General features: G+C 45.5%; 1 protein-coding gene across 1 annotated transcript in view; it reads right to left on the minus strand.

Moving 5' to 3' along the window:
- EFCC1 (EF-hand and coiled-coil domain containing 1) overlaps window positions 1-23,887 on the minus strand; it is a 448,422-nt gene that overhangs the window by 400,805 nt on the left and 23,730 nt on the right. Inside the window, exon 2 of the mRNA XM_069643957.1 lies at window positions 14,945-15,357. Coding sequence (XP_069500058.1) covers window positions 14,945-15,357 — 413 coding nt within the window. The remainder of the gene's footprint in view (window positions 1-14,944; window positions 15,358-23,887) is intronic.

Here is a 23,887-nt window from a genome sequence, read left to right on the forward strand (position 1 = left end):
CCAGGGGACTGGGATACCTTGTTTCCTAAAGAAATCATGCCCCTCCCAGACAAACTGCAGAAGCACAGGTTCCTCGAAATAGATCTCAGCCCATCAAATGTGTTTTTTCACACGTCCCGGCACCTTCCTCCTTCCGGTCTTTCAGACTCGGCCCTGCTTGTACAGCTCAGCCAATTTGGAACACTAGTCCTCAATTTCATGGCAGAGTAGCCTCAAAGCCTGGCAGTTATTTTACTAACTCGCAAACCAAGTCCCCTGTTCAAGTCTTATCAATGGCTTCATCTGTAAAACACTCTGCACATCATTCTACACAAGAAGGCAAGATGAACTCTCCGCACACTCTCCGTAAATAAGGCTCCCGGTTTTTAATGTTATTTATTTTTCTGCCATTTCGTCTGTATTTAAGCATATTTATCTTTGGGCTTTTTTGTCTGTATTTAGAAACATTTATTTTTTCAACTAGTATATTTCTGCATTTATTAAAATACAAACATGCATTTATTAAAGCACATATACAACCATACAGGAAGGAAATGCTAACTCCATGTTTGCCATAACAACAAATGGTTGCCCCTGCAATTTCTGCTGACTTAAGGTATATGTTGTCAGCAATTTCAACTTTCATTCCATCTTTTATACAACGTTTACATTCTCCATGCTGCCAATCTGGAATGCGATTGGCCTGCGATGCATGATTGACAGCATAGGGAACCACGCAGAAAGGCCTGCTTTTCCACTTTTTTGCATTTTTATGAATACATACAGAAAGAAGACTGGGAGTCTTTATTATATGTTACAAGATAACATGGTGCATTGCAAGTTCTGCCTGTTACTCCTTTATGCATTGATTTCCTGTCGCAGCTTGATGCAATTCCAGAGACAAACCATACACTAATTACAATGTGCTTATTGCCCGTTACATTCCTCACTTTCTGTGCAGCCGCATACTGTACCCAGGTATTCTTCTGGCGAGGCCAGGACAATCTTTAAAGGTCCAGTTCAAAATAGCTAGTCTGGCACATTTGTGTGGAGCAATGCGGGCCAGATTGACGGGTTGGTGCACTCAACTGACCCAATTTGCTCTTAAATGCATTGTTTGCCACCTATTTGACCAAAAATGGGCCCCCACTTTCTACTCGGCAGTTTGTCAGGAAAATAAGGGCTCGCCATTATGGGCCACTCTTTTTATTGATACCTCGGCCTATTGTTGGCACAGTTCGACACCGTCTGGTGGTGCCTGTAACTCTAACTCCCATCGGCTTATTTCTTAAGTAACCTCTCATGCCAAACTATCAAGCGGCCTCCTTGACAGAGGCCAGGGGCCTATGGGGGACTAGACAGATCTCCTAAGCAGACGGTGCCTCTGAGAGTTTGTGGGCAGAGAAGACAGAGACAGGGAGGTCGTGTCCTCCCAGGTGCTCTCTCTCGCCATGTGATCACAGGCAGTACACCTAAGAATTGTGGTAACAATTGTCAGGTGCTCTATATTCATCTTTTTCATTAAAGAAATGGATGTTTATGAGAGAGAAAGTGGAGGGACCATCAATGGAGGTCTATCTCAAATTGGTGGTCGGGCCAAGAGCACTGCCTCGGAGGAGAAGACCACAGTTAACATTGGCAAAGCTTCTGAATTAGAGACGGAGGAATGCAATCCTGCATTGAGGATGGGAAAGCAGTACTGTACAAGTGGAGGATCAGAAAGAGTCAATTTTCCCAAACTACACTAAAACAGTTAAAAAAGACTGCCAAACCTTTAAGTCAGTGATGAAGGAGTTTCACTCCGTCTTTGCCACGAGTTTAAAAGGGGTATAGTGAGGTAATTTCTGGGTTGCTTTTACCCAGACATAGCGCTCCCCCAAGAAACTCACCTTGAGGGGGTACAATGTAAATTCCTGAGGAGGGGGCAATAGCAAGTGGTGGAGCATGTGGGGTTCTACAGGGGATGTCGTGCGGTAGCTATCTGAATGTGCAAGTCATTTCGGCTGCACATCTCACAAGTAGAGAGGGAAAGGGGGAGATTCATATTAATAAACGGGGGAACTATGATGTGGTATCCATCACAATCATCAGTGTCTTTTCACCTCCTCCAATAGATATGAGTTACAACAGGACATACAGTTTCTACTGATCAAATATGAGAGAATTGATGCTGTTGGGTAGTGATTGAATGATGTGTTAGACCTGACACTGAATAGGCCGATGGTTCAGATGACTTTGAGGAAACGGATAGGGATCATGTTTCCACTGAACACATTTTCTCAGAATACGACACCACACACCTAATTTCCACTGCCCTCCCAGGCCCCTTCTGGGTTCCGGGCATCATTCTCCCAACCCCAGCACCTTCCTGCCCCTTGCCCACCCCAACCTCCCGGCACCTTTTTTCTGTGCTCCTGGCTCTGTCATTGTGGAATGGCCCAGAACTCACCCATTGTATTTGGCAGGGACAAGGGTGTTCTTTCATGCAGGACTACCCAGTGACTCCCACCTTTATCGGGATGTGGTGTCCTTTCAGGGGGGACACCATCAAGACCCCTCCATCCACTCTTTTTCGTTTATGGAGCGGACACGTGGTCTGAGAAATCACAACCACAAATCAATGTCCTACAGGAGATAGGCCTTCTTGCAGGTAACAAATACGACCATTCAGGTCTGGATGCTCTGAAGGCGATGGGGTCGAGGAAAGGGCCCTAGTCTTTCCCATTTTGAGAGTAAATGGACATTCCAGAACTTAGGAAGGTTGGAACAATCCATTAATGGCATGATAGCCGCATCAGGCAAGTGGGAGATTTAAAACACAGTGGTCATTTAGTTGCCTTCCACCCTTGCTACAAGGACTTCTACCTGTATGTGAGATTTTGAAATGCTCTGATGTCCCAGTTTGAGGCAACGAGATGTACTTCCCAGATTGTTCGCCCCTCCAATGTAATATGGTGCAGGAAGAGATCAAAATTTAACCCACCTTCAAAATTATATTAGGTAGTCATAAGCAACAGTTCACCCTCATTCAAGCGACATAGGAATACATGGGAAAGGGACTTGGAAGTAATAGACAAGGAGGCTGGAGAAAGACTCTGATGTCGGCAAGAGAGATGGCCCTCACTAGCAGATCCTGATTTTTTCAGTTAGACTATATTATTTTACCGTAACTTCCGTCTAGGGTGGGTCGGGTCACAGACCCTGAATGTCTACACTACAAAGCATAGACATTCAGGTCCTTCTTTCACGTATCGTTGGAATGTCCATGGATGTGGAGCTATTGGGAAAGGATATTTGACACTCTCACGAGGACAATGAGTAGAACGTTAGAGATGAACCATAAAGTAGCCCTGTTGAGTATCGAGAGGAGATGGATAGGGCCAGACACGACAAATCATTCATAGCTATGACTCTGGCAGTGGGGAAAAGAGACATTGCATCACATTCGACAGTGAAGGACATCCCAAGAGAATTGTTATGGAATAAGGTGGACAGTTGATGTGCCACAAAGTGTTCAGGGCTAGTGGGTGCCCCTGTTAAGACACCAAGGCCCTCATTCCGAGTAGGGCGGTAAGGGATACCGGGCAACGTTAAGGAGACCGGTGCCGGTAATCCCTACTACGAGGTCCCTTAGCGGGTCCCGTCCACTGACCAGGCGTTATGGACGGGACTCGTTAAGGGACTTCAGAGATAATAACGGTACCACAAATTGCGGTACCGTTATTAGCTACTTCCCCATTCCCATTGAGCCCTATGGGGGCACAAATGGGAATGGGGAATGGCTTTTTCAATAGGGATTTACTGGTCCCGCAAAGGTCGGACTACACCGGTAAGTCCCCATTGAACCAAGTCGGAGTCGGTACTGCTATGGGAGGTAGTCATGCCGCAAATAGCGCCATGACTTCCACCATACTCGGAATGAGGCCCCAAGATATGGCATATATGGGAGCTGCCGAATCAGTGACAGCGATTTTCACTCAATGTAATGGGGGTGGCTGATGGGGAATGTGAGACCATGATTCAACCACGTTTTGGGAATGGGGAGGATCAACGAATGGTAAGTTGGCCTATCTGTTCATTCAGCACCTGCAATTGGGTGTGTAAGTAACAGCATGTGCAGTTCTGGAAAGCAATATACTGTGGTTGACATTACGTGTATTGTACACTGTTAAAACTAAATACGTGTTTAAAAAAATAATTACTCTATCTCTTGAACTGATACATGGCAAGTTTTTAAGAACTTTAAAGTGTGCTGTACACTTGCATGCTTAACGTGATTACTTAAAAATACTGTTGTGTTTATTACTAACCGTTCTAGCTGCTACCTTTATCTGCCCTCGCTGATTGCACTTAAATTATTATCTCACCTAGCAACCCATATTTTTACAAGTCCGATTTTTTAAAACTGTCTTTCAGAGCTCCTTGACCTTCTCCTAAGAGCTGCATCCGTCATGTGCAACAGCTGGAAGATGGAGCAGAAAGCAGGATACACAGGGTCATTATCCTTTGAAAGAACAGGAAATGCACGCGCGCTAAATATAGGGTCGGATATTGAAAGGTCATGACATCACGTTAAAACCAAAATACAAATATTGTTCATGAATCAGGAAAAGCCAATCGGTTGGGCAGATTGGAAATGCTCTGCGTGCTGAAAGTCACGGTATGAAAATGAGATCACTTGGTAAAAGCGACTACTTGATGACTTTCAGGACACATCTGTAATGTCTTCGTGGGAAAGCATTGTGCTATTGTTGCTGCAGATTAGCCCCTCTGGATAGTGTAGGATTTCACCGAGACTTACGATTTGATTTTTTTACATTTATTTGTAGGAAATGTTTATGGAACATGTTAGCTACGGTTTTAACCTGTAATCGAATAAATACATAATTAAATGAATTATAATGTCTATATCGGCTTTCGTATCCTGTTAATGACATCACCAGAAATGATAGGCCTGGAAAAGCACGCAAAAGGCAACCGTATGAATTCACTACTCATTAGCAAGGCACATGCACTAAATAGAGTGAAACATCTTTCTGGTGTCAATTACACTGTTTGCTATGACAATCACACAAAAAAAGGATTATTAAATAACACCAGAAACCTTGCAAAACCATGCTCCCAAAAACACAGTAGGCCTCATTCTAAGTGTGCCAGTCCGGAAACAACGCTGTCGGTAAGCTTACCGGCACTGTTGTTTCCGACGGGCACACTACTGCGCTGCGGGCGGGTGCCATCCCACATTGCAGGTCAAACCTACTGGATGGGACGGCACCCACCCGCAGAGTTTTCACGGAAGCAACACTCCAATAGAGTCCTATGGGACTCTATGGGAATGAGGACTTACACTTTAACAGCGCCTAACTTTCCAGCACGCTCGGGTTGTAATCCCCCGGTGGTGCCGGTAAATCATTACCTTTCTGGCGGCAACCTGCCGGTATCACCGGTACGGTACCGCCAGACCCGTAATGAGGCCCAGTAATGCTTGTTTTGTATATAATAGTTTATACCTACTGAGCCTGAGTTACAAAAGTGTTTTTTAATGGGAAAATCCTATTGAAAAATGCTGTGTAAATCAGGCCCACTGTTTCTATCGAAATAGAGCCTCATTATGAGTTTGGCGGTATTACCACTGGAAGCAACTTCTTTAAAAATGAACTGTATTAAAAAACTTCTCATGAGAGACTGAGTATAAAATAGAAATAAGGAATGCCCGGTACTATGTCTATGGCCCGCCAGACGACTATGCAATTAGATAAAAAGGGGGGTAGGACCAACTAGACCAAAGATGCCGGAATACTGTTTATCAATTCTTAGTAAAACATCACATTTATTTTACAATTATAGAAAACAGTTTCACAAAATTTAATAAACTAGGCTCAATAAACAAAAAACATCCCTCCGTATTCTATTCAATCATAACTCATACATACATTTCTCATGTTCGCATACGTTCTGAAAATTGGGTAAAAAGATGTTACCATCTCAAATTCTAATAAGATAAATGTCACTTTAACTCTCTGTAATTAAACGATGTGACCCTCTGTGCATCTCCAGGGGTTGGAAAGATATCGTCGACACATGTTTCGGTTGAGTTTTCAAGGGTAGGATCTCGTTGCCCAGTAATTTTAGTCAACCTTCCTCAGGAAGGAGTGCAAACGTCAAAAGCACGTTATTTCTTCATAAACAAAAAAGGGGTGGGGGTGAATCAGGAGAACCTCAGTTCTAGGAAAAATAAAATAGACTACATTAGTCTCGTCAAACAGTATTGTCATCTTCGCTTACTTATAACCACTCAATGGTATCTATTACAACTGTTTTAGTCAGTTGCATATGGCTGACTCACCTCCTCTGGACTACCAGGGGCCGGTGGCTCGGTAATGTGGAAGAAATCCTAGCATGTGTGTTGCCAGTAGTGTGGAATCTACCTCAAATTAGTTCCTCTCCTGCAAAATAGAGTAAAAAACAAGTGACATGGACAAAGTTAGGGGCCCTGTGCTACATATGTGATCAGAGCGAGTAGTAAACCCAAATAGTGGAACTCACTCGGATAGTGGGGGTCCTAGATGTAAAATCATTAGACCGGCTCGGCATTATTCGTGTAGGGTGCCAGGTGGCTAGAAGGCGGCGGAGAGCGATATCCAGCCAAAGTGAGCCCCTGCATAAGAAGAGACAAAAAATGAGAATGCCTATTACTCACCCTTGTCAGCTCACATGGGGAGAAAAATGGTAAGTATGGAATATCGCTTACTTAGGGCGTCTATTCATGGACCCGGTGATAGCAGCTCATGCAGGCGTAAGTCTCTAGCGTTCTGTAGTTCTGGAAGAAAACTGGGGAGACCAGGGTCACTAGTGGTTCGGGCACCGGTCATGGAGTCTCGTGTAAGGTTATCATATAGGTGGTTATGGATGTGTCGGTCTGATCACAAAGTCTTACCTCAGACAGTGAGTCTTTGTGCTTGGGAAGTGTGAGGCCAAGGACCGCATCTGCGGTATGCGTCTGCAGGCTGCGAAAAATCCTCTGTGTGTGTCGTTAGTTGTCAGGGTGAAAGCATTAACAACTGCTTACCCTGTGTCACGTGCCGTGTCACGCAGGGACACAGAATTGTGGGGATTGTAATTTCAATCTCTTTGGGTTGCTGCGGAGGCGCGGTTGCAGTCCGCGTGTCTAGATCCATGTGTACAGGACTGTAAATAGTCCAGTGTAGGTATCATACTTATGGGGCAAAGTAGTTGCCAAACTGCTTGTCTCGTCTAACGACCGGGCCGGGTTGGGACACGGCATTGTGCGAGACATAGTTTTGGCGTCACCTTGTAAAGCAGCTGTATCCTGTGGGATGCTTAAATTGAGTTGTAGCACACTGGTGGGAGTGGTCTCCAGCGGAGGAGTCCGTTCGAACTTAGCCTAAATATTGTGGCAGACAGTGTTGAAAACATATTGTGTTGAGTGCTGGAGTCATTTTGTGTTCAGTGCGTTCCATTCCACTGAAATATTTAGTCCGTGCAGTACTGTATCCAAGGAGTAAATCCACCGTTGCTCTAGACGGTGGAGGGCAGTTGCCAAATCACGCCTCTTGTTTGTGTCCTGATGGTTTGTAGTATAAACCATTTCATGTCAGTGTCTTTATGGTTGTTTTTGTTAAAGTGGTCAACCAGAGGTTTATCCGGTGTGTGGTTCCTTATACATGAATGATGTTCTCCTATTCTCACTTTGACCTCTCTTGTGGTTTTGCCCACGTATATTAGGTGGCAGGGGCATGAGATGACATAAAGGGCAGATGGGGAGCAGGTGCAATGGGATCTAGGTCACCTGGCCTAAGCCCTGCCCACCTGGTGCCTTCCTGCCGGCCGCTCTTTTTCACCACTTAGCAAGCCCCGCCCACCTGGTGCCTTCCTGCTTGCCGCTCTTTTTCACCACTTAGCAAGCCCTGCCCACCTGGTGCCTTCCTGCTTGCCGCTCTGTTTCCCTGCTTAAGGAGCCCTTCAGCCTCTTTTCCTTTGCAGATGGGGAGCAGATGCAAGTGGATCTAGGTCACCTGGCCTAAGCCCTGCCCACCTGGTACCTTCCTGCCTGCCGCTCTTTTTCACCACTTAGCAAGTCCCGCCCACCTGGTGCCTTCCTGCTTGCCACTCCGTTTCCCTACTTAAGAAGCCCTCCAGCCTCTTTTCCTTTGCAGATGGGGAGCAGGTGCAAGTGGATCTAGGTCACCTGGCCTAAGCCCCGCCCACCTCTCTTTTTCACCACTTAGCAACTCCCGCCCACCTGGTGTCTTCCTGCCTGCTGCTCTTTTTCACCACTTAGCAAGCCCCGCCCACCTGGTGCCTTCCTGCTTGCCGCTCTGTTTCCCTACTTAAGGAGCCCTCCAGCCTCTTTTCCTTTGCAGATGGGGAGCAGGTGCAAGTGGATCTAGGTCACCTGGCCTAAGCCCTGCCCACCTGGTGCCTTCCTGCCTGCCGCTCATTTTCACCAATTAGCAACCCCCATCCACCTGGTGCCTTCCTGCCTGCGGCTCTCACAGGCCACCCCCACCCCCTCTGGTCCCACTGTGATGTTCCTTTGTGCCCCCCCTTCTCACACACAGGTGTTGCCTGTTTTGCTTGATTTGTCTACCCTGTGCCCCCTCAACCTCCTCCAGCCTACTTCTGCAGGAGTCTGTCCTGATACATTCTGGTTTCACCATCACAGTCTTGTGGACAATGCTGGATTTGACTTTTATGGAGTTCATTCATTCAGGGTGCATCACTCTTTCTCAACTCTCATGCTGGACTTCCTTTGCATCTTGTACTCATGGTGGCCCTGAATCGTGCTGTTCCATCTTCATCTTGTATCCTGGCTTGCAACATTATGTGTTACTACTGACTTCTGCAATTGTATTCACTCTCCCCTCTTGCTTCTCCACTCTTTTGACTGCTAACTCTCTGTTCTCTCCTCCTTTCTCTTCTCCCTTTTCCTATCTCCTCCCCTTACTTCTTCTATGCACTTACTCTATCAGAATTGTCCTTGGATCTAATATGATAGCAACCTCGTCTGTTTCCTCCACCCTCCCATTACAGTTTTTTTCCTCCCCACCACCCCTCCAGCACCATCTGAAATGTTGTCAGGCCTAGTATTATAGTCGCTTGTTTTGTTCCTCCCCTCCCTTTCTGCACCCCTCTCCCTCACCTTTTGTTTTTCTCGGGCTCTACCAGAAATGTCGTCAGGCCTAATGTTTCCATTTCCTTCCCACTCTCGCCCTCCCTTACTTATCTATGTCTTAGCTCTTGCACTATATGAAATGTCGTCAGTACGATAGTTAATTTCACATCCTTACTGTTCATGGCCTGTAAGAATGTAATTGTATTTTCCCTTGTTCCCTCCTTTGCCTTGAAGCGCTTTGAAACACATTGTGTACAGGCGCTATATAAATAAACTATCATATCATAAATGGCGTACTTGGTGCGGCAGTTAGTATGTTTTTTTTTAATGTCCATAATTTGGCCATGTATTGGAATGTGTATTTTGTCTCAGTCAGGGTACAGACACTACAGTTCCCACACTTGTGGTGTCCAATGATGCGGAAGTCCCCATTGATTAGTTTGTTCCTTGGATTTTTCTCAGTATGTCTGTACCAATTGTTGTCGTAAATTGCTGTTGCGTTTGAAGGCGAACATGGGTTGTTTAAACAAAGAGCCAGGATTTTTCACAAGTCCCCAGTTGCGGTTGATGATCTTTTTACTCTCATTGCTGACTGGATTGTATGTGTTGACACAAACCAGTCTCTCATTGGGTTTCTTTTCTTTTCTTTGTAGACTTACTTCCCTATTGGTGTTTGCAGCTCTCTTCTGGTTGTTCTTTACCAGTTGTTTCGGGTAGCCTCATTTGTCTAATCGTTATTTCAGTTGGGTAGCGTGTATGTCAATCGGCATTCTCATTTTTTGTCTCTTCTTATGCAGGGGCTCACTTTGGCTGGACATCGCGCTTCGTCGCCTTCTAGACACCTGGCACCCTACACTAATAATGCTGAGCCGGTCTAATGATTTTACATCTAGGACCCCCACTATCCGAGTGAGTACCACTATTTGGATTTACTACTCGCTCTGATCAAATAAGTAGCACAGGCCCCTAACTGTCCATGGCACTTGTTTTTTACTCTATTCTGCAGGTAAGGAACTAATTTGAGGTAGATTCCACACTACTGGCAGAACACACGCTAGGATTTCTTCCACATTACAGAGCCACCGGCCCCTGGTAGTCCAGAGGAGGTGAGTCGGCCATATGCAACTGACTAAAACAGTTGTACTAGATACCATTGAAAGTAAGCGAAAATGACAATACTGTTTGACGAGACTAATGTAGTCTATTTTACTTTTCTTAGAACTGAGGCTCTCCTAATCCCCCCCCCCTCTTTTTTTGTTTATGAAGAGGCAACATGCATTTGACGTTTGCACTCCATCCTGAGGAAGGTTGACTAAAATTACTGGCCAAAGAGATCCTACCCTTGAAAACTCAACCAAATCATGTGTCAACGATATCTTTCCAACCCCTGGAGGTGCACAGAGGGTCACATTGTTTAATTACAGAGTGTGAAAGTGACATTTATCTTATTAGAATTTGAGATGGTAACATCTTTTTACCCGATTGTCAAAACGTATGCGAACATGAGAAATGTATGTATGAGTGATGATTAAATATAATATAGAGGGATGTTTTTTGTTTATTGAGCGTAGCTTATTTAATTTTGTGAAACTTTTTTCTATAATTGTAAAATAAATGTGATGTTTTACTAAGAATTGATAAACAGTATTCTGTCATCTTTGGTCTAGTTTGTCCTATCCCCCTTGCCCCTTTTTTCTATATGAGAGATTGAGTGACATATACAGAACACGAAGAAAACCTCATGCAAACATCCACTTCCAAAACAACTGAACAAATGTATGACATCATATGTGACTTATCGCATTCTGTTTGCTTGTGTGGCACACCAAGGGGCTCTCACATTCTGTGCCTTTGGCAAGTATCCTTTGTAAATTGAGTTGTAATTGATTTGCCCTGTTGGAGTGGGTGACATGTTGAACTCTGTAGGCACAAACGCCCACAGATCATACATAATACCTACTTAAGGAGGGTCGCAAGCATAGGATGAAGGCAAGAAAAGCTCACTCTGATGCTTCACCGATTGGCAGCATGTCGGCTGTGCAGTCACCAATGTTCCTTGCGGTCTACTGCGTTTCTTGGCTTTTTCATGGGCTTGAACATTTTAATCAGTAATTGTGATTTCTTTTTTTCAAATTACTTTTCATTTTAAACTTTTTAAAGTAATAATACTGCCTTCCAAGCAGTGACAAAGTAAAGAAAAACGCAATGTCTAACGGCAGATCATTTTCTGTTAATATGCTCCCTGGCATACCCTGCATGTTCCCCTAAGGCTGGAAACGTAGGTCTTCTACTCAGTAACCATTCATGTTCCATGCCTTTATTCTCTGCTTTTAAAAAATATATATATTTATTTTTTATTTTTATGCTCCCTTCTTGAAGATGCCATCTGCTGCCATGATCTCTCTCTGAAGCTGTCACATGTTCTGTTATTCCGTTAATGGAGATGGTTCTCAAAATAGATATTAAACCAACTGATCTATTGACCATCAAACCGTTTTTCAAACTTGAAACAGTATTAGAGTCATCACACGCATGGCAAAGGCTCTGAGCTGCATGCAAGCAGCATTTATTGAACTTGGGAAGGCTGGCCAGGTCCAGGGGGATGCTGAACGTCCGAATGATGCCACAAAGCAATGACACAGAATCAAGGCAGCACTTACAGAGGGTCTCATCCAAATATAAGCAAGAGTCTACGAAGTCTGTCTGCCACTGTGTGATGGCAGGAATGGTTAGATAAAAAATGACAGCATTTGTGAGGAAGAAGGAATGATAGCTCTAGGTGCAAAGAGATATATATTTGCCTAAGCATGTAGGCAACTGGAGGAGCGGCACCATACAACCAGGAGGTATACAGTCTGCATCTGTCTCCTGCACCCCTTCCATAAGTCGTCATTGTGACAGGGTCAAGCACCTGACCCTTTCACAGCGTATGGGAACCCGTCCCAACCTATGGCAGGAGACCTACTAGTGTATCTTCGACAGCCTGTCCTGCCTGAGAGGCGGTGGGAAGGGCTTAGGAGGGCCCCAATCTCTGCTCCCACCTCGGGTTCCTAGTTACAATTAGAAAGGACCACTGATGATCACTCTATACCTACCCTATCCCATGCTGGCCAGAATTTCTTTCTTCCATTTTATAACTACCAAGCCCAGAAGTCCTTGCAGCGATTGAAAGATTATTAAACTCACGGGTGAGATATGTAGTGACGAACACATAGCCAGAGAAGCATTGTCCACTGCAGACTAAAAATCAGGATTCTCCCATACCAAGCAAAACAAACTGTGAAACTGGCAATTACTATACTGGGCCACCACAAAGTACTGGTGGACCTGTGACGGAGAAGTGGGTGAGGCGTAAAGGGTGCTTTCGGGTTTACCACTTGTGTAAATAGGCACCTGGGGAAAGCAAAGTAGAGATTGACCAGGTAAACCAGGTAAGCACGATAGCCACTGGAAGGGGCAGGAGCAGAATAAAACAGTACAAACAGGACAGGAGAGTAAGGGTTGTTCGGGTGAGGTCAAGGGAAGAGAAGGCATGCCGAGAGACGATGCGAAGGATGGATGGTGGAGCTGAGCATGGAAGAGACTGACAGAGTGTGTGCAAGGTGAGGCATTGGTTGGTGAGAGAAGGTGGTACTTGGGTGTCAGCATGAATGTATGGTAAGGTGAATGAATGAGACTAAACTAGAGATTATGGGATTATATGGGACTGAGTGAGAAGTGTGCCTGGTTGAGTGAAAGGAGGATAAGTGTGAGAGTGGGAGGGTTGAAACCTAGTGCAATGTGGAGAGTAGTAGGAATGTGGTGTTATGTACCCGTTCCATGGGCAACACCAGGGGGGTAATGGCCGGCGGCCCCAGTTTACGGGCCGAGTGAATTGAGGGCCATTAACATGGGCTGCGGGCAGTTACACCCCCCCGTATTGCCCGTGGAACGGGTACATAAGGCCATTAGCACCCTGGGTTACCAAAGCAGCAAACTGGGGTGCTAAAAAAATGGATTTTCTTTTCTACAACTGGACACCGCACACGTCCCGTTGTAGGAAGGAAAATACTTAACCAACATGGCCGCCATGTAAAGGGAAGCAACCCTTTCCATGGCGGCCATGGGAAGCTGAGTGGGGAGGGGTTGATAAAGAAAAATAGAACAGGGACGAAGGGTGGAGGAGGATGGCGGTGGGGAGTGCCAGCCGTCAAGGGGCTTGGAACGCAGGCTTGTACCAGCGGTTCAAGCCTGCGTTCCTAGCCACCAGATTTGGCTGGCTCACCCGCCCGGGGTGCTAATGGAGAGTAGTGGATAGAGAGATAGTAGGCGTAGATGTGAGAAAGAATAACATCAGAGGAATAGACTCGACAGGGAGCACAAATAGAGAGTGGGGGGAGGAGAGAAATGGAGAGTAGAAGGAAGTGTGTGTGTGTGTGTGTGTGTGTGTGTGTGTGTGTGTGTGTGTGTGTGTGTGTGTGTGTGTGTGTGTGTCCCATTCAATGCTCACGCCCATCAGGAAAGGATACAGGAAGTTGGGAAAGAAGCATTTGGGGGCTGGGATCATCAGGAAAGATTCTGTCATGTCAAAATATGCTAAATAATGTGAGAAGGTGCTGGGAAGAACGGGGATACTGCCTGCATAGTAAGAAATATAAATAAAAGCAAGGTATTGGGCGTGTTACCATTAAACACATTTTCCTCGTCGGGATCAATTGTTCTGCAGACCAAATCTGCAGAAGGATGAAATGATGTTGTAGAAAACCCAGACCTGTGCTCTACAAGATAACAAATTGAAGCCTTTTGTCTTTTGAGGGCACGTTTTGGATTCTAAATCTGTTCGTACTATGCAAAAGGCAGAGTTGAACGTGAAAAACATTTCAGTTGCTAAAGGCATCAGACAAAGTGCTTGGGGTTACCAGCTGCCCCTCAAAGATTTTCCTTAGAACTATAGGACATAATATAAGACCAGGGTGACAGCGGAAGCTTAGTAGTAACATTACAAAATATGTTTTACAAAAAGAGTGTAAAATGGCCCGGAAAGGATTTCATGAAGTCCTGGGACAGACCAAAGGGAGGTCCAGTGCTAACAGCATGTGCATCATTGAAGATCCTCCAGATTATGTGTTAGTATTGGGCAAAGACATTGGTGGACTTGGCAAGCCAATGTTCTGCGATGAATCTTCACATTGTTATTTTAATTCAGAGAATTACCAAGCAACTGATCAGTGACTAACTGATTAACACCTTCACATATTATGACTTTACATTGCCACACGACTGATGTATACCCAGGTGTGTTTATTCATGGTGACATGGAAGGAAAGAAAATGTAATAATCATCAACATGTATGCGAAATAATATGCAAGCCAATGGCCTTTAGCAGTTCAATGAATTGTTGGCATGTGTCTCGATAGTCTAGGTTACTCAGCAATTGTATAGCACAGCATGAGCCATTAACACAGCTTCTTGGCATGATCCATTGGCACACGATCTTGGGTTTATAAAGAATTGATACATGTTGGCTGTGGGATTCTCTATAGAGAGAAATCCGTAATGGGATAAGCTTTTGCAACCTTCCCCAACATCATTATATGTGTATGCAGTATCGATTTAAGTAGCAGGTGGTGGTCTGCTGGATCTGGTTGTCATCGCCCCTACGGGGCTGTTACTTCCGAAATTGTACTCGTGCAAAAATGCAATATACATCTCTCTGTATGGCTGCAACTGTAAAGATAATACACATGGTTATACATATTAATATCATTTGCACTAGAATGCAGTATTTAGCTTTTCAGTTTTCTGGGAGCAGGTCAAGAGACAAGGAATTCTGTACATGATCAGCTTACCTGAAATAATGCACCTCTGATTCCAGCTGTTGAATGTGCACCTGCAAAATAGGCACTTTATTGGACTTGGCTTCCAGTTCTTTAACTTTTCCGAGGCTGTTCAGTACCGCCTGGCGGGCTTCCTCCACTTTCTTCCTCATGTCTGCCTGCTCTCGCTTTAGGCTCCGGTTGCAATCTTCCAGAGCAGCAAGAGCATCCTGGGATTTCCTAAGCTCCTTTTCCAGTTCTTGGTTAAACCGAATTGCCTCTTCAATCTGTCCATCGCGAGAGCTGCGGATTAGTTCTACTTCCTTTAGCACGCTCTGGAGGCCCTTGGTCTGCGAGTGACTGTGGATGTGGCTGAACGGTCTGTGCTTGGCGATCAAGCAGCCCCCCTCATTCTGATGTGTTGCATGGCTCTTCCACAAACCGACCTGCAAGATACACATAACGAAACATATGAAACACTGAAAAATGCCTTATAACTTAATCAATGAGAGTCTCCAAACAGGCCAAGAAGTGCAGTTACAAATTAGAACCTCAAAAGTGCAGCACACTACTGTGTAATTCACAACACAATTGCTAAATTACTTAGGCATTCATTTGGATCAGGCTGGAACGCTGTGTTGGTACCTGGGCTTCAGAGGATACGCTCCAGAGTTTTATGAACAGCACATTTTTAACCCTCAGTGTGCAGAGGGAGAAATGGGGCATAATAGTGTTCTTCGTCTGGTTCAGTTATTGCACATTGTTATTATAGCAATAAAACCCGATCTGGCGGGCTGATTGGATGGTAATGGCTCAGGGCACAAGATATAGACTGAGCGCAGTGAGGACCTTAACAATGTGTCCTGGTGCCATTACCACCCGATCCGACACACCAGATTGCGTTGTATTGCTATTAGCACCCCAGGTTTTCAATCCATGCAGAATCCCGTTCATTCAAACAAAATACTTACCAAAGATGGCCACCGTGGAGATGAAAGGTAGGGCTCCATATAGAGTCCCTCTTCCATTTCAATGGCGACCAGTGGGGACGTATTGAGGTGGGGGTGTCAGAATCAGGTAAGTGGGGTAGGGGTTTGGAAGGGAAGGGCCCAGAGCCTGAAGTTGAAGGGGCTGTGGGTGGGTGAGGGGGTTGACGGGTGGGAGAGCAGCCTTCAGGGTACTCAGAATGCAGGGTTTAATCGTGGGATTTAGCCCACGATGCGAGCAAACTGATTGGCTGGCTCCCCCGGACTGCATGCTAATAAGCTTTAGATGTGGGCTTAGGTTGAGATACAGTAGTCTGGGTTGGGATCGACTAGGGCACTAGTCACCTAAACCTCATGTGTCATTTGAAGGTAGGGCATGATCTTATGAAGGATAGGCGCAATATCATATATTTGTGGCATAATGGTAAGGTCTTTCTCCAAGATCATTCTGAGATTCTAAAGGGAGTCTACAGGTTCTATCGGGGTGCCTGGGATTTCAGCCGACGAGAGAGTGCTGGTTCTGGGGATACAATAATCTTCTGAGGTGCGGAGACATCGGTTGTTCAGGCTAAGCCAACTTTGTACTAAACCCTCAGGCTTTTAAACGTTCTTCCATCATAGAGTTAGCGGGCACTGAACCCAGAGGGTTTATCTTGACACAACTGAAATGATTCGCTGTAATTAGTGAGTTGTGTATCTGTAGTGTTGTTTACCTCTGTAAAACGCTCTGTTGCTTCTCAAAGCTAGGTCCGTGCTCAATAAATACCATAATAAAAGCTCTCTCTTAGTTGGTGTAGGGGTGGCAAGTTTCCAGCAGACTTTAAAGGCCTCAGAGATACGACTGTTGACTGAGGCCTATGGGTTAGTGGCGCTATAGAAAAATGCAGATAGAGAGGTATACACCCGATTCTAGAAGAAAGAACTCTTTAGTTTTGGCTATTAAGATGGTGCTTACAAGCCACCTACAAGCCAACATGATTCCATTGCAGTGCAGTTAGGAGGGAGATGGCATGCGAGGAGTGGCACACAGCTTGTGGGTGCAGTTCTGTTTTTACCCACCCCATGCAGGCCTATGGCCATGCTAATCTCTTTGGCTAGTCCCACCAACTACCTGACTCAAAGGTATCCTCAACCGATTTGCCCCAACATTTTGGAGAAAAAAAGACTGAATGCACAATCAGTGTGCATTCGGCTTGGTACAAAAGATTGAATCCCATAATACCTGACAAGGGGAGCGGGGGTTGCGGCAGTGTCCCCCGCTCCCCCAGTTCTGTATTATGGGCTGCAGGTGTTGCAGGGGTGTCCCCCGCATATATTAGATGCCCAGCGGGGACAAACAACCGAAATCCAAAACAAAAGCTCGAATTGCAAAATGCGAACAAGTGGGCTTCGCAATTTTGCAAATCGAGCTTTTTGTATTCGGTTTTTTTCACGTAGATCCATCCTCAACAAACCCCTCTATTTCTTGGTTGGGCTAGCTTTTTTTGCAGTGAATGTGGTAAAAATTGTGAGAACAAACTGGTCCTTGAGGAAATGGGCTAGTTCCGCTCACCACTAGATGTGTGTGGGAATACTGCGAGGGTTGGCCTGCCCCGATTCTGTACTCGGAAGAAGATGTAACCCCCTTAGAGGTACTGTTTTGGGCTTGGCTAATCTGCATTCTCAATTCTGTGTCACTAAATGATGTGCACAGGAGGCAGAATGTTGGTATATCACGAATATACCACCTGCATGTGATCAAAGTATCAAAAGACCAGGGTTAATGGAGCATTACACAGGTGGCACACTTATACCCAGATGGAACATTTGTCATACATTAGATTTTTCAAGAAAGGATGGGCACCGAAGCTACCAGATACAACTCTGTTGCAATATTATCGAATGTAGATGCATTCAAATTCAGGAGTGCAGATTATCCATGCAAACCTCTTCTCTACTACAGTATATGATTAGCGCATCTGTCTGTAGGCTACTCTGATCCATATACCGCCAGACCCGATCACGGTATGTGGTGGAACAGGAGGTAGACCACTCCTTTTCAGACAGAAGTGGGCCCAAGTATTGCACACTCCCATTCTGTGTCTATAAAGACACATAATTCAACTCAATGTACTGAACAAAGCGAATAAACTATTCTACATATGGTGATGAGGGAGTTTGTGTTCTTTCATATGTTTTACTTAAGTCTGGGAGTAGCAGATTTTTGGATGCACTCATTGGAAAATGACTCTTGGGGGGATTTCTCTGGGGATACAGACATCTAAACAAGGACATATATGTAGGCTTGCTCCCGTTACCTTATTGCATGTCGGATTTAACGATAAAGAACGCTAAATCTCTCTGCCAGTAGATAAGTGGGTACCAGAATTAATATGGTGTATTGATTACGATGGTAAGTATTGTTCACTAATGTCCTCCAAGCAGCAATCTTCGGACATTTGGATACCGTTTCACGTGTTCTTATTGCATATCGATAACGCTTATTCTCCCTCTTTGCATAGTGATGAAGGCGCTTGATCGTTAACATGTTATGTTACTTTGCATTTATATAGTGCCTTATGTATCATTGGTATGATCTCCATGATAATGGTCTGTAATTATGTATCTTACGCTAGTGAGTTCAGCTATGCATTGCGGTGGATGATGACTATGTTCTTGCACTTTTCCTATCTTGATGTGAGCAGAATCTTCAATATGTTATTCACTATATTTTTTGAATCTATGACAGTATGTCCCATCTATCACTGCTGGGAAAGGCGAGTAAGGAACAACCATCATTGGCTCTACTTTATTTGATGAATGTACAAGGGTTTGTTAGCTGTGTTGCGAAAGGGCGTACTCACACCCCCTTGTGTAATCCGCACATGATGTATTATTGCTTCTCCGTTACAAACTCAGTAAAGATCATTTGAAAAAAGGACCCATACCAGGGAGGCATTCAGATGATTATCATTAGTCTGCTAAAAGCTGTGTCTTCTTATACTTCATAAAAACAAGATATGGGGGGTCATTCCGAGGTTGGAGGTAAGGTACAAACCATGCCCGTAATGATTTACCGGCATGGATTTCCGCTCCATGCCATTCCGACCCTTCAGACCGTAAATTACTGCACCGTAAACAACAATGCCGTAATTTACGGTCTTGGGTCGCGCGCGCACACACCACCATGGCGTAATTAACGCCATGGCGTAAACCGGAGCTGATCGCAAATAAGGAGCACACGTAAATAACGGTCTCCTTAAGGCCGTAAAGTACCTTACCGGCATGGAGTACATTCAGGCATCTCAGAGAAGGAGTTAAGAACACAGAGCAGTGGTTTCCACAGCCACAGGTGCACACAATCAGCACAGGTGTAGCCAATGGAGTCTGGCACAGCCAGGGTCGGACTGGGACAAGAAATAGGCCCGGACAACAAAAAAAAAGTGGCCCACCCCTCGCCTCAAAAAAGTGGCCCACCCCTCGCCTCAAAAAAAAGTGGCCCCTTTCGGGATACCAATGCCCCTATGCCCTCGACAAAGACACTGTGGGGTGCTTCCGAACTGCACACAGTCAGCAACAAAGGCTAGCTATCATCCGGGGTCAGACTGGGCCATGCAATTATCTCAGGCACCAAAGATAAAGTGGCCCGCAGTTGCAAATGGCTTTTCATTCCTTTTGTGATACTGTTTGAATAGTACCCAGGCGGAGCTTTTTGATAAAGTGACTTGCAAATTGTATATTTTAAAGAATATTTATTCAGCAAGCAACACTGGTCAAAACTACTAGTCGCAGTGTGAATTAACTCATCAAACTGGCCCACATGGGCCAACAAGGGTCCCACTTTGGCCAATAAAACGGTCCCACACCAGCATTTTGTGTTTTTGGTTGGCCCTGGGCCTATAGTTCTACAGGCCAGTCCGAGGCTGCTCCCAGCTCAACTGACTTTTCAGTACTGACACTTTTTCCCTCATCGTTTCCCCCAGTTGCAACCCCTACCCACAGAAAAAAAGTCATGTTTTACCATGGGCAGGGCCACAATCCATCTCTATCAAGGAAGCCTAAATGCTTTGAGAGCAATGTAGCAGCATGCAATACTCTTTACCTAACTATTCATGCCAATGAACAGGTACAGCCAGCTTCCAAAACGGATACGGTTACATTTCGCTCATGCCCACATTGCCCAACAAATACAACCAGCTCTGATGCCCAAGGAGCCGTACAGCATAACTGGTACAGCCTGCTCCCAGCTATGGTAAAGCTAGTTCAAACACAATCGGCTCCTGATCATTCTCTGTGAACGTTGTTGCACCCATTTAGTAACAGGTAGAGGAGCAAATTCCCACATATGTCAGGCAATAGATAGCGCAAGGTAACACCATTTCCATTAACAGGGACAGCGAGCTACTGCTCACGTCCAGTAGCTTTTACAACCCAAACTCCTCGCACTCATCACCGGAACTGGTACAGCTATAGCCTTCAACATGCCCAGCCCCACCCCACCCCCCTTAGCTCACAATGTCCATACTATAGGCTCCGTTTCGAAAGGCATGTAACACTGGAAACTGATGCGGAAAGGTAGGGAGACTAAGCATGAAAGCATGGCAGTAGGGCAATACATTGGCCCATGGCTGTGCCACCTAATTCTGACTGCTGCCCTCACCAAGAACAGCTGAGCTCAGTCTTGCAATAGACCAGTGAAAAAATTACGACATACTTGTCGGATGGTGGAAAAATAAAGCTTGTAACTGGATCAGCCCCAGACAGGTCCCCAGAGGCATAGGCCCCTCTGGAGTGTTCCCAAGTTCCTTATGGGCCAGTCTGCCACTGTCGGCCTCACTATAAGTATGGTGGTAACAGGTGGCATTCCAGAGTAGCGCCTATCTTGCCGAAACACACAATAATGGCCTTTGCAGCCCATGCATATGCTGCCTGCTTGTTGCCTCATCTTCAATGGAGGTCTTGCCCCATGTAGTATTACCACATGTCCCCAATGCAGTTCAAATGGCCTCAAAAGCGGGCAATAACTTGTACTGCACCAACCCTAAATCAGTTGTAGTATTATCGTAGCCGCATGCAGTAAGAGGAATTCAGTTGAGCGGTATTACCATAGTTGATACCGCCAAACTTACAATGTGGCGCAGAATTACAGAAACAGCTTGTCACATGATGGAAACAGAGTGTAAACATAGCAGAGTCCATGCTGGACACACACAAACATACACAAAATTTGAGATGCACAGAGATAGAGCCTGCCCTGGGGCACGAGAGAGACCAACAAGGGCAGGAGGAGAGATGGAGCCTGGGGAGTTGGGCTGGGGCAAGGCAGGCCAATAAGGGCAGAACCTGAGATGCAGCCTAGGGAGGAGGGTAAGTTCTAGATGGGCAAACAAGTGCAAAAAGAGCGATTGATGGGCCCTGGTGGGGGCTGGGGAAGAACACAGGTATGCTTTTGGTACTCAGGCAGGAGGCAAAAAGAGAGTGGGTGTATGCAGGCAGAGGAAGTGTACAGTAAGGGTGGGGTCTAAAGAAAAATAAGTTTGGACTATGGAGTAGGGATATACACAATGAAAGGAAAATGAAATCAGAAACAAACACTTGGTGACTTAGCAGGGTAGGAAAATAGTTTGAAATTGATAAATATTAACACAAAAGAGAAGGTAAAATTCGAAAAATAAACGCAAACAGAAGTTTGCAAGATAGCTTAAGGACAAAAAAAGGTGAGTCTGAAGAGAGAGAAATTAAAAGACGATGGAAACTATAAAAGGCAGGTGTGCAGAGGAAACTGAGTAACATTTGATGAGAGAAAAGGAAGAATATTGAACATTTTAAAACAAATGGACAGAAAGCCTTTGGTCAAAGAAGAAGGAAAGATGGAAAGACTTGAGCTGGAATTGGGACCAGGACTGGGGAATTACCCGGCTCGGGAAGATTCGACTCGTTTGTTCGGTGAGAGGGTAATAGAGAGAGAGGTGGAAGGGAACAAGGAGGAAAGGGGGGCTCCGGTGTCGGGGAGAGCCCCTGGGGCAGAGGTACCACCCCGTGTCAGGCTGCAGGGGTCTACGGTCTACAGAAGGTATACACGCGTGAACCGAGGGAAGGAAAGGGTTTGAGAAAGGGGGCTCAGAGTATGGGGCGAGCCCAAGGGTCTGGGGGAGCCCCATCCGGCACTTCAGGTAACGTCATGCACCATTGAAAGGAATGCGCTGCTTACGCCTACACATATAATGGAATGGTGACTAAAGAAAGGTTTGCGAATCCCAGGCTAAATATTAAGCTATAGATCTGGGCGTTATGCGTTGCAATGTGTTTGAAAAACAAGTTGCTTGGAGCTGGCACCCAGCAAGCAGATGCAGCCGCACGACCACACCACACTGGGGCAGTACGAGCTGCTCAAGCGGGGGTGCATCACATCATTCCTGCATTTGGGATTCATAAGCCAATCAGAAACCTGTGTTATGTCTTGTTCTACTGAGTTAATGGGATCCATGTGATCGCATGATAACGTTTGCCTTTGGTGCCACAGAGAGGTTAGTTGCCTTTCTGCAGAGGGCTTCACTGTCTGTCATAATGCACATCAGTATCTAATAATTATTAAACAGCGTAGATGCACATCTTTTAGGGAGTGCTAGTGGCCTACTAGAGTGCCATTTTGCCAGGGATTGGCAACTGACCATTGACCAACATGTTGGAAGTCATGAATTGGTTCTCCAATTGCTTTGATTCTCTGTGTCCAAACCGGAGGCCGCTATTATGCATTAATCTCCGTGGCACGAGGGTAATGAAGAGGAATGGGTGTGCGGGATGTGCGAGTGCCGAGTGTGTGTGCGCATCACTGGCACAGCAGACCTGCACGGTAAACCCAGGATCAGAGGATCAGAGGCAGCAAGTGGGCAGCAGCAGTGCCTCTCACCTTAGCAGGGAGGTGTCCGGCATTAAGTGCTATGTAATAATACACATCATTGCCCTGGTCAACGGCACAACCGAACTCTATTTGTATTATGGAGGACACTGGAATTAAACATTGTGCAAAATAAAATAAAATATAGCTAAACCGAACGTGAGGCGTCAGCGACACAATTATGTATCTCACTGCACATATGGTGACCATTGCATACACATTTTATGAAACGGGTATTTGTAAATCAAACCACATCTGGCAGGGATGTCAACTCATGTAGGGGTTGCCAGGGGTCTGCCTGGTGACCCCTGAAGCCTCCCTTGCTACCCCTAATTTAAAATTGGGGCTCCTGGGCTGTGGTCAGCAGCATGTGGCTCTGTGTTTCTTAAGTGGCTAGTTTTCTGATAGCTATAGCCGGTAAGATAGCTCAGTGGGTTCAGCGCTCACTGCTGCAATGTGCGTGTGCTCTGCAGGTTGCACGTTCAGCTCCCAGAGAGAGAGGTCAGGTCAACTCAGCCTTTTATCCTCCTGAGGTTGATAAGTGAGTACCAACACAGGTTGGGTGACTTTGTAGGTATATTTGGTCTATATGAAGCTCTTACAAGTAAGTGCTATATAATAACACAACATTATCATTTGGCCTTGGACATCTGCTTGCATTCACAGTAATTTGGTAAATTGGCCCATATGCGCTGATATTAATGATACATATGGTGATCCATTCTTGTATGAAATGTATATCACTTCACAGCAGACCTGCATGCACCCCCCCCACCCCCCACCCACTCACATGGCATGGCATGGCAGGGAAAGCCCCTGGAAAGGGACGGTGTATAGAGGCAGCAAGTGGGCAGCAGCAGTGCCTCTCACCTTAGCAGGGAGGTGTCCGGCATGAAGTGCTATGTAATAATACACATCATTGCCCTGGTCTACGGCACAACCAAACTCTATTTGTATTATGGAGGACCCTGGAATTAAACATTGTGCAAAATAAAATAAAATATAGCTAAACTGAACGTGAGGCATCAGCCGACACAATTATGTATCTCACTGCACATATGGTGACCATTGCATACACATTTTATGAAACGCGTATTTGTAAATCAAACCACA

Source organism: Ambystoma mexicanum, chromosome 2p, assembly GCF_040938575.1.
Source record: "Ambystoma mexicanum isolate Mex_15411 chromosome 2p, UKY_AmexF1_1, whole genome shotgun sequence".
Lineage (NCBI taxonomy): Eukaryota > Metazoa > Chordata > Amphibia > Caudata > Ambystomatidae > Ambystoma > Ambystoma mexicanum.